Source organism: Bos taurus, chromosome 15, assembly GCF_002263795.3.
Source record: "Bos taurus isolate L1 Dominette 01449 registration number 42190680 breed Hereford chromosome 15, ARS-UCD2.0, whole genome shotgun sequence".
NCBI lineage: Eukaryota > Metazoa > Chordata > Mammalia > Artiodactyla > Bovidae > Bos > Bos taurus.
Window position 1 is genome coordinate 5,252,603 of NC_037342.1, and position 14,348 is coordinate 5,266,950.

The 14,348-nt window shown below is 38.7% G+C and overlaps 1 protein-coding gene and 1 non-coding gene across 3 annotated transcripts in view; one reads left to right on the forward strand and one right to left on the reverse strand.

Annotated features, from left to right (window-relative positions):
* The window catches only part of DYNC2H1 (dynein cytoplasmic 2 heavy chain 1), a 395,032-nt gene that overhangs the window by 195,475 nt on the left and 185,209 nt on the right, over positions 1 to 14,348 (reverse strand). For both annotated transcript variants that reach the window (XM_024975702.2, XM_024975701.2), the window contains one exon: positions 10,584 to 10,673. In XM_024975702.2, the coding sequence (XP_024831470.1) occupies positions 10,584 to 10,673 (90 nt within the window). The remainder of the gene's footprint in view (positions 1 to 10,583; positions 10,674 to 14,348) is intronic.
* Positions 5,168 to 5,240, forward strand: TRNAY-AUA (transfer RNA tyrosine (anticodon AUA)). Its single transcript has one exon. It is a non-coding gene; the product is annotated as a tRNA-Tyr (tRNA).

Genomic DNA, 14,348 nt, shown 5'->3' on the forward strand with positions numbered 1-14,348 from the left:
AAATGGGTTTGAATTCTAGCTACAACACCTACTATATCTGAGCACCCTAGAGAAAGGTTAAATCTCTATATCTTGGTTTCCTCCCTTATAAAACAGAACTGGTGAAGGAATCAATTAACAATATGTTAAGGCACTTAGTTCCTGGAACACTGTAAATTTTAAAAGGCGACAGGTAAAAACTATCTGCTTTACAGTAAAAAGATATACTACATAATATTGGAAAGGAAATTTACTTCAAAAATATTTCATAAATCCCATAAATCTCAGAGACTAGTAAGAAGTGGAAAGCATTATTCATTCGATTTATACTTTATATATCATTTCTTTCAAATATGTTTAATGAATAGATGTTACCATATGAAGAAAAGTCTTGTTTTAATCTCAAAGAAGTTGATACAGGATAGATCTTAGGCACTCACAAGTGCCTAAGTTTGTGCCTGAACCTAAATCACACATTTTAATAAAGCAGTCCATGCACATTCACCTATACCTCCAGAAATTCTAAAGTATTATACATAATACTGTAAGTTTTTAAGTTATCAAAGCAGAACTATCTAAATTATCAAGTCATTTAATAGTCACAGGTTATATAGTTTCTAAACATGCAACCAGAGAATTTCCACATTTTAAGAAAACTCATTTTTATAGAAAAAATGCAATTCAAATTAAATGATATGTAAGATAAATACAATCATGACATGCTATCAATATTCAAAATCAATGAACTAGCAAATTCATTTGAAGAAAGAGACTAGGTAGGCTGCATAAGCCCAAGCTTAGAAGCACTTTCCTTGAAAAACCTTTTAATCATTTATCACCAGACAGTCTTCTATACCATTTCAGATCTTTTAGAAATACTTCCACAAGGACAGGGAAACACTAAAAATCATATGCTCCCCCAAAATTTCCTTAAACTCTTTTCCATACTCATACCCAGTAGAGTTGGAAATTATTTAACATTCCTACAAATTCCATTATTTTGTATCTATTCCAAGCAATAAACTGTGATGAAGAAATGATGTGTAAAGGTACTAACTTGGATACAGTTTTGCTATAATCATCATAAGTTTGGGGGAGTCAAATGTGTTGCTCATCCTATAATTACTAAAATAAACACTTTTGACCTCATGAAGAAAATAAAAGAAAAATACAGCAAATAATCAAAACTGAATGTACTAGACAATTTTCTCCATTTGGCTTATAGTTTATTAAAATTCTAAATTTTCTACTATAAGTCAATCATTTTTCTGTTCCATGTCAAAATGCTTTCAATTCACTGTGATGTGAATACTAACAATCCTCTATTTCAAGAGTATATTGTTGTCACATTACCATCACTAACACAACAGCAAAATGAGCATGAGAGAAGCTCTGGCACTAAGTTTAATGTGATGCTGACTGCTAAAACCCCCAAAACTTTCACTCGAATATGAAACGGTTTCCATCCTAAGTAAGCTTAGAGTGCTAAATCTTGAGGATGTTTTACGACCTCATTTTTGTAATTGCTGTGCTTTCTGCATTTTTATTCACCACTGAAACTATGGAATGCTGAATTCACTATGATAGATTTAATATCATTCATACAAAAATAAGGACTTTACAAAACAGATATTCCATCGTCAATTAAAAACCCTGTCTTAAGAATTACAGACTACGGCCCTTTTTAAAATAATTTCAACTGCTCACAACAAAAAGTATAACTCAAGACAGCTAATGAAAAATTCTAGTTGGGTACTAAAGGCTGAGGATAGTAAGCCTATAACCCCTCTGGTAGTGCAACAAAATGCTGGCTTTAAATCATGTTGGCACTGAAAAGCTTACTGTATCACTCTCTAATTACTTTATTAAAATATGACAAAAAGGTTCAGATCTCATCAGTAAATATATTACTAAAAGTAAAATAAAAACATATATTCCCTGGAAAATACAAAGGATTACAGCTATACTCAGGAAGAATTGCTAGGCCCGGCACCCAGGGCTGCTGTGGGTGCTGGCCCTCTATATCCCTCAAGTGCCCTTTACCTCTTTCACACTCCCTCCTAGGCTAAGACACTACAGCATGAACTGCTGTACCAGGAGCCCCTTACCCTCTTGGTGACAGCACCAGAAGCAATCAAGTAACTCCATGTTTCACTGTCCCTGGACAGTCACCACTCTAACCACCCCAGGCCATCCGGGGCCCCCTGCAGCCAAGCCTCTGGCAGAGTCAAGAGAAACAAGAGTGGCCAGATCAGGAAAACTCAATGCACATCGACTACTGAAGAGCAAGTGTGTGAGCACAGACCTTCAGACCAGCCCTGCTAGACATGAAACTGCATTGCATTTGGCTCAGATTCTGAGATGAATCATTAAGTGAATGAGGATGGCAGAGTCTCTGGGAAAAGTCCTTCTGCTTAGGCATGAAGAGAGGTGAGAGAAGAGAACACAAGTTCAGGGTATTCCTAAACTTGGTGGGGGAAAAGGAGGGGAGAGGGCTAAGGGAGGAAGGGGGACAGAATGGGCATTTTAAAACACACACTGACAACATGCATGAACCTTGAAAACATGCTAAGTGAATAAAGCAGTTACAAAGGACAAATACGTACATGACTGAACTTATATGAGATACTAAGAGCAGTCAGACTCATAGAAAGACAAAGTAGGCAGTGGTTGCCAGGGGCTGGGGGATGGGCAATTGTTTACTGGGTAGAGACTTCCAGTTTAAGACAAAAAGTAATCATGCAAATTAAATAATACAGAGATCAAAAATAAATCAGTGATTAAAAATAAAATATTAAAAGAGTAATTAAAATAGACATTCTATAAAGCAAAACTTATTCTTTAAAACACAAATAGGCAAATATGGCAAGTAAAGAAGGTACAAAATAAACAACCTTAAAAATAAGAAGAAGGAAGAAAAATAAGATATTATTTATAAATCACAAAATTAAGAACAGTGGTAATATCCAGAGTTGACAAAAATGCAAAGAAGATACCTTTACTCTATCAGTAGGAGTATTAACTGGTTAATAGAAGCTGGTGTAGTGGTAAAGAATCTGCCTACAAAGCAGGAGACTTCAGGGGATGTGGATCCCATCCCTGGGTCGGGAAGATTCTCTGGAGAAGGAACTGGCAGGCAACCCACGCCAGTATTCTTGCCTGGAAAATTCCATGGACAGAGGAGCATGGTGGGCTGCAGTCCTTGGGGTCGCAAAAAGTCAGACATGACTGAGTGACTGAGCAGACATAAAAACCTTTTAGAAGGTAATTTGATAATGCGCAACAAAATTTCAAAAGGTTCGATCCTTGGACCAGCAATTATACTTACATTGAGAAATCTTGTTCAAGACACTGATACTGGAAGATCCTGAACTCACTTTCTCCTGTGGACACAGAGACTACAGCTAAATATGGAACACTTTCCTCTGTTAACTACCTAAAGACTGACTGAGCAATTACCACACACTGGGCGAAGGAGAAGAAAAGCATATCAAAGTGGGAGAGACTGGGAACAATCCTGCCATAAAACCCAGCCCTGGAACAGTGACCCAAAATCAGGAGGAAAACGCAAAACCCAGACCTCTTCTTAAGGAATGAAGGGTATGATGACCCCATACTAGGTATCTCAGCTTTAGAGACCTACGCCTGAGTAACAAGGTCCCAAAATATCTAGCTTTGAAAAACAACTGGGCTCACAACACGGTGTCCACAAGACTGTACTCCTCTGCTCAGAAAAGGCCCCATGCAGGAACCTGCCCCTCCAAGGGCTCAGCTGAAAAGCAGCGACTGCGATCATTTTAAGCCCAAGAGCTTCCCTTGGGTAGATTAAAGCGCTGGCCTGAAATGCGGGCGGCTAATTTAACATGTCAAAGAGCCTGCCTGAATGCTCTGGGCACACACAACGGTGGGCACCATCTTAACCCTCTCCCTCCGCCAGCCTGCCGCCAGCCAGCAGGCGCCATCACTGTCCTCCCTTTCTCCGGTGCGGCCATCGCTCCGCAGCTCCGCGTCGCTGCAGGCACCAGGCGCCATGTTTGCACTCTCCCTCTGCTGTACTCCAGCCAGCGGGCGCCATCTTCCTCAGTTTTTTCCTTTTCTGGAGAACGCAGTCTTTATGCTCCCCGGCTGCCGCCTTACAGCCAGCGAGCTACATATTCGTACTCTCCCTCTGCTGGGCTACAGGGCGCCAGGGTATCGCTCAGAAGTGAACTTTACATGTCTCTGAAGCCCTGATTTTTAGACCTACAGCCAAGGGGACATCCCTTGATCATCTGGCTCTGAAAGCCAGGAGAGCTTGCATTCCTGGGTCCTTGGGACACTAACAGAGAGTTTTTGACAGGCTATGAGACTCACTCCCATCCTTCTGTGAAAGAAGACTATTTGCTTGTACTGGAGCTCTGGTCTGAGAGGCAGGTTAAGGTTTGGCACACACCTAGGGGCTACAGGACTTTCTTAGGGATCAGGGTCAGTGAAGGCCACCTCTGCCCCCTTCTGTTCACCGATATCTCCCAGAAAAAAACCTTACAACACTTGTCTGAAAGTGAAAGAAAGTGAAGTCGCTCAGTCGTGTCTGACTCTTTCAACCCCATGGACTGTAGCCCTCCAGGTGCCTCCGTTCATGGAATTTTCCAGGCAAGAATACTGGAGTGGGTTGCCATTTCCTACTTCAGGGGTTCTTCCCGATCCAGGGATCAAACACGGTTATCCCCCGTTGCAGCCAGATGCTTTACCATCTGAGCCACCAGGGAAGCCCATACACTTGTCTAGAGCCTCTGTTCTTGCAACTGACACTCAGGAAATCACCTGGCTCCAGGTGCCTCCGTCCATTGGATTTTCCAGGCAAGAGTACTAGAGAGGGTTGCCATTGCCTTCACCTTGCAGTCCCATAGGACTGTATATATTTTCATACTTTAGAATCTGCTCCTTAGGCATATGGCTGCAAATCATCCTGAATCTACTGCTGACTAAGATTTTCCTCTACAGGATTCTGACAGGTCACGACACACCCTCAACTATGGTTGGCTAATAAAAATATAGTAGGCTGCTTGGACAATCACAAAGGTATAAAAGGCAACCAAGAGTTAGGGTAGGATTCAATGATAGGTTCAACAACCAGCACACTGGTCTAGCAAGCACCATTTTGGAGTCCTTCCTCTGGTGGCCCATTGGTAGGAGCTGGGGAGGCACTTCCCTGGTGGCTCAGATGGTAAAGCATCTGCCTATAATGCAGGAGACCCAGGTTCGATCCCTGGGTCAGGAAGATCCTCTGGAAAAGGAAATGGCAACCCACTCCAGTACTCCTGCCTGGAAAATGCTATGGACGAAGGAGCCTGGTGAGCTACAGTCCATGGGGTCGCGAAGAGTCGACTGAGCAAAGAGTCGGACAAGACTGATCGAATTCACTTTCACTTTCCTCTAGCCTAGTAATGTCAGAGGCTTACCCACCCATCATCAGTGGACAGTACCAGAGCCAGGAGCCCCCAGCCAGCCAACCCAGGACCCGACTCTGCACACCAGCAGGCCAATACCAGCCCCAGCCTCCCCAGCTCCTACCAATGGGCTGGCATGCCCCAGAATCTGGCCCTGGGCCAGGACTATCAGGTCATGTGACCAGCCATGCTGACCAGCCTGGTGGCCCAACCACCAGGGCCTGGCAGTCAATACAAGAGATATGGCCTAGAAGCCAACTAGGCCAAAGAACACTCTCGGTGACTAATACAACCACAGGAGTTGGCCCCGAGACAACAGAAGGGTCTACAGAGCCCACATAAGGGACAACCTTGGAGCATATAGCTCTAGTAAGCAGAAGGGAGTATGCTGCTGAGAGTCATAAGACCTTTCCCATGTAAGCCACTCTACAAGACCGGAAAACATACTTGGCCTACATAGTTCACAGAAATAAAAATAGAGAATTCGGCATAATGAGGAGATAGAAGAATATATTTGAAACAAACGTAAATGACAAAACCCTAGGTTTTGCTTAGATAAAATCTAAGAAAGGTAGAGTTAAGCAATCTATCCAGTAGTGTTCAAGTTAATGATAATGAATCAGCTCAGTTCAGTTCAGTAGCTCAGTCATGTCCGACTCTTTACAACCCCATGGACTACAGCATGCCAGGTTTCCCCGTCCATCACCAACTCCCAGACCTTGCTCAAAGTCATGTCAATTGAGTTGGTGATGCCGTCCAACCATCTCATCCTCTGTCGTCCCCTTCTCCTCCCGCCTTCAGTCTTTCCCAGCATCAGGGTCTTTTCAAATGAGTCAGTTCTTCACATCAGGTGGCCAAAGTATTTGGAGCTTCAGTTTCAGCATCAGTCCTTCCAATGAATATTCAGGACTGATTTCCTTTAGGATGGACTGGTTGGATCTCCTTGCAGTGCAAGGGACTCTCAAGAGTCTTCTCCAACACCACAGTTCAAAAGTATCAGTTCTTCGGTGCTCAGCTTTCTTTACAGTCCAACTCTCATATCGATACTGGAAAAACCATAGCTTTGACTATAGGAGCTTTGTCAGCAAAATGATGTCTTTTTTTTTTTTAATACACTGTCTAGGTTGTCACAGCTTTTCTTCCAAAGAGCAAGCATCCTTTAATTTTGTGGCTGCAGTCACCATCCAAATTGATTTTGGGGCCCAAGAAAATGAAATGTGACAATGTTTCCACTTTTTCCCCATCTATTTGCCATGAAGTGATAGGAGCAGATGCCATCATCTTCATTTTTTTAATGTTAATTTCTAAGCCAACTTTTTCACTCTCCTCTTTCACCTTAATCAAGATGCTGTTTAGTTCCTCTTCACCTTCTGCCATTAAAGTGAATTTTCTAGCTTTTTCCATGATCCAACAGATGTTGGCAGTTTGATCTCTGGTTCCTCTGCCTTTTCTAAATCCAGCTTGAACATCTGGAAGTTTTCAGTTCATGTACTCCTGAAACCTAGCTTGAAGGATTTTGAGCATAATCTTGCTAGCATGTGAAATGAGTGCAATTGCATCGTAATTTGAACATTCTTTGGCATTGCCTTTCTTTGGAATTGAATTAAAATTGACCTTTTCCATCCTGTGGCCACTGCTGAGTTTTCCAAATTTGCTGGCATCATGAGTGGAGCACTTTAACAGCATCATCTTTTAGGATTTGAAACATCACAGCTAGTAATCCATCACCTGCACTAGCTTTGTTCATAGTAATGCTTCCTATGGCCTACTTGACTTCATACTCCAGTATGCCTGGCTCTAGGTGAGTGACCAGATCATCATGGTTATCTGGTTTATTAGCTTTTTTGTGTAGTTTTTTGTGTAGTTCTTCTGTATATTCTTGCCATCTCTTCTTAATCTCTTCTGCTTCTGTTAAGTCCTTGCCATTTTCGTCCTTTGCATGAAATGTTTCCTTAGTATCTCCAATTTTCTTAAAGAAATCTCTAGCCTACCCCATTCTATTGTTTTCCTCTATTTCTTTGCATTGTTCACTTAAGAAAGCTTTCTTGTCTCTCTATTATTCTCTGGAACTCTGCATTCAGTTTAGTATATCTTTGCTTTTCTCCTTTGCCTTTTACTTCTTTTCTTTTCTCTGCTATTTGTGAGGCCTCCTAAGACAACCACTTTGCCTTCTTGCCTTTCTGTTTCTTGGGGATAGTTTCGGTCAGTGCCTCCTGTACAACGTTATGAACCTCCGTCCATGACACTGGACAGGCACTCTGTCTACTTCAGGCACTCTGTCTACAAGATCTAATCCCTTGAATCTATTTGTCACTTCCACTGTATAATCATATGGGTTTTCATTTAAGTGATACCTGAATGGCCTAGTGGTTTTCCCTACTTTATTCAATTTGAGCCTGAATTTTGCAATAAGAAGCTGATGATGTGAGCCACAGTCAGCTCCCAGTCTTGTTTTTGCTACTGTATAGAGCTTCTCCATCTTTGGCTTCAAAAAATATAATCAATCTGATTTTGGTACTGAGCATCTGGTGATATCCATGTGTAGAGTCTTCTCTTGTGTTGGTGGAAGAGGGTGTTTGCTATGACTGGTGCATTCTCTTGGAAAAACTATAATTACTTTAAATGTAAGTAGACTAAATGCTCCAATTAAAGGCTGTAGAGTGGCCGAATGAATTAAAAAACAAGGGCCATACATATGCTGCCTACAAGAGACTCACTTAAGAACTATAGACAAATAGACTACATTGAGGAGACAGAAAATCTATTCCATAAAATAAAGCTGAACTATCTTTAAAACATAATTTTACAGACTTTAAAACAAAGACTGTAACAAGAGACCTAAAGAGACATTGTATGTGTGTGCTGTCTCTTCAGTCGTGTCCAGCTCTTCATGATGCTATGGACTGTAGTCCGCCAGGCTCCTCTGTCCATGGGATTCTCCAGGCAAGAATACTGGAGTAGGTTGCCATGTTCTCCTCTAGGGGATATTCCTGGAGGAATATCCCAGGGATCGAACCCACGTCTCTTATGTCTCCTGCATAGCAGATGAGTTCTATACCACTAGCATCACCATAATGATAAAGGGATCAATCCAATGAGCAGACATAATAACTGTAAATTGTTATTTAAAAAATGGACAGATGATGTAAATAGACATTTTTCCAAAGAAGACAAACAAATGATCAACAGACACATGAAAAGATGTTCAACATCACTAACCACTGAGGAAAGACCAATTAAAACCACAAAGAGATACTACCTGATATCTGTCCAGAATGGCTATGATCAAAAAGACAACAAATAACGAGGGTTCACAAGGATGTGGAGGAAACAGAACCCACACTGTTGGTAGGACTGTAAATTAGTACAGCCACTATGGAAAACAGTATGGAGGTTCTTCAAAAGCTAAAAAATAGAACTGTCATAGGATACTGCAATTGCACTTTGGGGGTATTTTCCAAAAAAAAAAAAAAAACACTAATTTAAAAAATATATGCTTCTCTATGCTCACTGCATCATTATCTACAATAGCCAAGACATGGAAGCATCCTAAGTGTCCATCCAAAGATGAATGGATAAAGATGTGTTGTGTGTGTATATATATATGTATATAGGTGGGGGGATGGGGGGGGTGAGGGGCACATGCTCAGTTATGTACAACTCTTTGCAACTCCATGGACTGTAGCCCATCAGGCTCTTCTGTCCATGGAAATTTCCCGGCCAAGAATACTAGAGCAGCTTTCCACTTTCTTCTCCAGAGGATCTTCCTGACCCAGGGATTCAACCTGTGTGTCTCTTGCATCTCCTGCATTGGCAGACAGATTCTTTACCAGCTGAGCCACCATTTGCTATATATGTGTGTGTATGTATACATATTTGCATATATGAATATGAAGAGAGAAGAAACAGACTATAAGGACATATCGAATGTTAAAGTGATTTATTCTAATGAAGGACTGAATTGGAGGAGAATAAAATAAGTGTTTAAAGATTTTTCTATATGGCTCATTAAATCTGAAACATTTTCTGAAAATATTTTTAAATTTTATATGAGATAATGAATTATAAAAAAATGTTTAAATATCTTGTTAACCTATAACCAATGAAGCTACTGACATATCATCCTTATATCTAAGATGATAACCAGTGACAAAATGGGCTTTGAGATTATTCTCTTACAATTCCTCCTTTTATACAAACTAAAATTGAAGGCTGAATGGCTGATTTTTAGAATGACAGTAAACTATGAGACCTTTCAAAAATATATATATACCCACAATTTTCATTAGAGAGGGAATTCTGCAGAAACGCTCAACTATAATTCTTTGAATTTCCAATAACATTCAATGTCAATAAACTCTTTGAAGGGTTTATTCTCTGTCTAAAGTAAACATGTTCAATAAACTCACTCTAATCATAAAAACTACTATCTCGTGCTGAAGAATATAAAAAGTGTATCTTTTTCAGGATCTTCTAAGAAGTCTATATAATTGGACCATAGTAACTCTATTTCTCTCTCATAGTTAACTGCCTTTACAAAGTGCTTTTTTTTAAATCATGTCTCAAGCTATTCCCAAGGACTGATTTTTTTTTTTCATAAAATAGTCCTATGTGAAAACCTTCTGTACTTTCTATAATATTGTAAAATTTCTTAAAATGATTCATTGTTTATTCCTCTGGGTGCCTTATAATTTGAAGACATCTATGACAGATTTCCTTCAAAACACAGAATCATGTATTAGTTTACCTTGTAATGCAGGGAATAGGAAGTTTTGTTCCCCAGCCCAGGGGACATCCGGCACTGTTGAGGTATTTTTGATCGTCATAATGGGGAAAGGGAATGCTAATGGCACAACAAATAACTATGTGACCCAAAATGTCCTGAGCACTAAGACTGAGAAACATCTGCTAGAAGATGATCTACCTAACCCACCCTCATTCCCTCTTTCGCTGGTCACTGACAAGTGCAGGGCTAAGCCAGCTAGTGAAGCTGTCACCTTTCTCTCCACTACATCCTGAGTACCCGAAGACATTCTAGAAAAATATCAGAAATGTCAATTCTAATACCTTTCCAGTAGGTAAAAGGTTATGTACAATTTAATATAATTTAACCTAATACTGTATTAAATAAAGGTTCAGGTAACATTTTATAAGTGAAAACACAATATTTCTTACCTTAAATAGACAACGACAAATATATTCATAAACCATATGTTTTAATGAGTTGATAAGAGACTTAATCCTCTGTTCTGTATTTTCAGAATCCTGCAGATGACAATTTGAAAATGGAGAAACCATTAGGAAACTCATGAACATTTAAAAGGTACCTCACAGTTTGATCATGCTTATAAACTGTTGTCCCACACTCAAAACTGATTCTGGAGCAATTATCTTCATCAGTCAGACTCAAGGGACTAAACAAATAAATGTACTAAAATTCTACATTAACACAATAAAAAATTGATGTATTTTTTAATGTACAGAGTTAAAGCTTTCAATAAATGAAAATTATAATCAATTACAATATGAATTGAATTTGACCTACCATTTTTAATTTCTACTGGCATTAAAAATACTACATCAACCTGGGTTAAACTCATTTAATGACGTGTATTATAGTTACCAATCCAGTCTCAAAACAGTATGACCAGAACCATATTATAAAGAATTTTCTTATCCCCAGCATAAGAATTTAAATAATCTTAAATCTTGCTCATCTTTCATGAATTTGAAATTTATGGTGTCAAAATTCATACAAGTTTTAGTTTTTTACCTATTTTTGTACTTTCACTGCATATAATTGCCATGATTTGAAAAATATCACTAATGGCTATGTTATTTGATTAATGAAAAATGGCTTGGGTTAGGAATAGTGGACAGGGATGGTATAAAAGCCTGCCTTTTCCCTAACTGTAATATGAGTGTTACACCTCACTTTATTCAGGGTACATTTGGAGAATACATGCCTTGTAAAATTCAATCCTGGTATAACATTTAGACAAAATTTGCTTACTTCCTTATGATGATAACAGACAAGAAAAAAAAAAAGAAAGAAAGGAACAAGCAAAATATTTAGAGAAGTACAACCAGAATGAGAAATAAAATGTGTGAAATGAGCAGAAAACATTGTGACCTGGTACACAGATATATCAAACATAGGTTTCTGACCTTGGTTTCAAGCTTCTGGTTAGTAGCATGTTCTAACCAAGAGAGCTCATTATTCACAGTTCACATCACAAACACTCCTGTTAATTCTACTATTTAATAACAAAGATCATTTGTGAAATTAAAACTTGGATCCACTAAAAAACAAGCTAATGTGAGACAGAATATAGTACCTATAAGATAGAGTAGATTTTCAAAACAATGGAAAACAAAATTTAAGATTATATTACTTTTTAAAATAAACTCAAATGCCCACCTAAACACACAGGTGCAAATACAATACATACCTATTCAAAGGTAAATGTTATTCAATGGCCACATTATCACAGAACTATTGTCACTGACAAAATACAAAGCTATAAGCTTTTCTAAACAGTATAAAATAATCAGTATTTTTATTAAGTTTAGACCTTGTAATGTATTTTTTCAGTTCTTATATTTTATGTGATCACTGAATTTTAACATAAATACCTTTTTACTAAAAGATAAAAATCAATTTTAAATGAACTTCTTACTACATACTCTCAAGTTTTATACAAAATTATTAATGCAAAAGAAGTATAATATAAAAGACTCTTTAGTTTTACTTGTTGATACAAAAAATTAGAAATAAGATGAATATGTCATGAATGAGCACTCACAAACTTCACACTATTGTTTTTTGTATAAATCTTCTACCAACACAATATTATAAATGGTATAACTAGAGTTAACAATTAAAATTAAAAATTTTTAACACACAAGTATTCTGCAGCCCAACCCTGCAACTTGAAACCTAGTCTTTGTCCAAAGGACCTTATGAATATATGTGGGAGAAATGCTTATCTTATTTCCCAGAAGTGATACAATAGATTTTACCAACAATGCCTACCTCCAAAATATAAGTTCTTTGTCAGCTGTCATTTTATTTCAAATCTGAATGTGAGAACTTTAGATGATTTATTTTAGTGGAAAAGACATTAGTAAACCTTAATCACTGTACTCAAAGATTTTCTGAAATAATTTATTCATGAAAATATTAATTAGCCCCTGCCAATGAAGACAATACTTTTTCTTGATTTATGCTCCAGTATATCACCCGTGCACCTAGAAAATGCCTGCCATATGCTAAGTTTGCAGTAAATATTAACTGAATGTCTTTCCTCAGAAAGACAGACTTAAGTAAGCCTACTTGGATATGAAATTTTGCTCCCTAATTTATCTAAAAAAATAAATTTTTTGCACCCAAAATATAATCCTAAAAACACTTATATTAGTATTACATCAAACATAAAAACTATAAAAAACAATTTGATGAATTTGGTTTCATAAAAAATATTATTGAAATAAATTAAAAGCAAACAATAAGCCTACAATATTAGCAACATATGACAAAGATTTAATGTCCTTAATATATAAGAATCTCTTATAAATCAAATTTAAAAATAATAATACAATAGAATATAAAAAAATCATAATTCACCAAAGAAAAAACACAAATAATCTGATATCTATTCTACAAGTGATTTTATCTTACAAATGACTAAAGACTTTCAAATATAGTGACATATTTTTCAATACCTAATAGGCTAATTATTAAAAGATATATAATATCCATTTTTGCTTAAAGAAAGTGTTAGTCATTCAGTCATGTCCAACTCTGTGCAACCCTATGAACTGTAGCCTGCCAGGCTCCTCTGTCCATGCGATTCTCCAGGCCTGAATACTGGAGGGGGTTGCCATGCCCTTCTCCAAGGGATCTTCCCAACCCAGGGATTGACCAATATTCTGGTTCTCCTGTATTGCAGGCAGATTCTTAACCATCTGAATAAGGAATGATGGAAAAAGGTCCCTGTTGTTGTATGATTTTAATACACCAACAGCATACATTTCCAAAGGATGATTAGACACTATTTGTCTAAAGACTTACATATATGCATTTTTGCCCCAACTATCCAAGTCTAGGAAGTTAACTAGGAAAATAATTAGAGAAACAAAACACTAGGGAAAAACAATCCTATAAGTATCTAGCTATTTAAAACATAACCTCCAAATTCTTTGACATTCTGTCAGGAGGTGAACTCCCTTTCCCCTTCTTAAATCTGGGCAGGCTCTGACTGCTTCAACCAAAAGAATACAGCAGAAATGACCCAAGGCTGGGTTATAAAAAACAATTCAGCTTCTGTCTTTTCCACTGGAATACATGTTTGGTATCTTAGTGTGCAATATGAGAAACTCACCTACTCTGCACTGTGAGGAAACCAACTTCACGCAGAGGTGACGCAGTCAGTAGCCTGCCATCAGGTCCACCCGCCCCCATCACCAGTGGGCCTCTGTGAACCCACTCCCTCTCAGTTCCTCCCAGCGAGCCCCAGACCCCGTTAGGCAGCAGTAAGCCAGCCCGGCCGGGCCCTGACCAAATTCCCCACAGAGTCGATGAGCATAAAAGAAACACTGTTTCATCTGCCAAGTTTAGATGTAAAAACATATTCAGCAGAGATAACCAGAACACTCCATGCTGCTGCTGCTGCTGCTGCTGCTAAGTCGCTTCAGTCGTGTCCGACTCTGTGCGACCCCATAGACGGCAGTCCACCAGGCTTCCCCGTCCCTGGGATTCTCCAGGCAAGGACACAGGAGTGGGTTGCCATTTCCTTCTCCAATGCATGAAAGTGAAAAGTCAAAGTGAATTCGTTCAGTCATGTCCGACTCTTAGCGACCCCATGGACCGCAGCCTACCAGGCTCCTCTGTCCATGGGATTTTCCAGGCAAGAGTACTGAAGTGGGTTGCCATTGCCT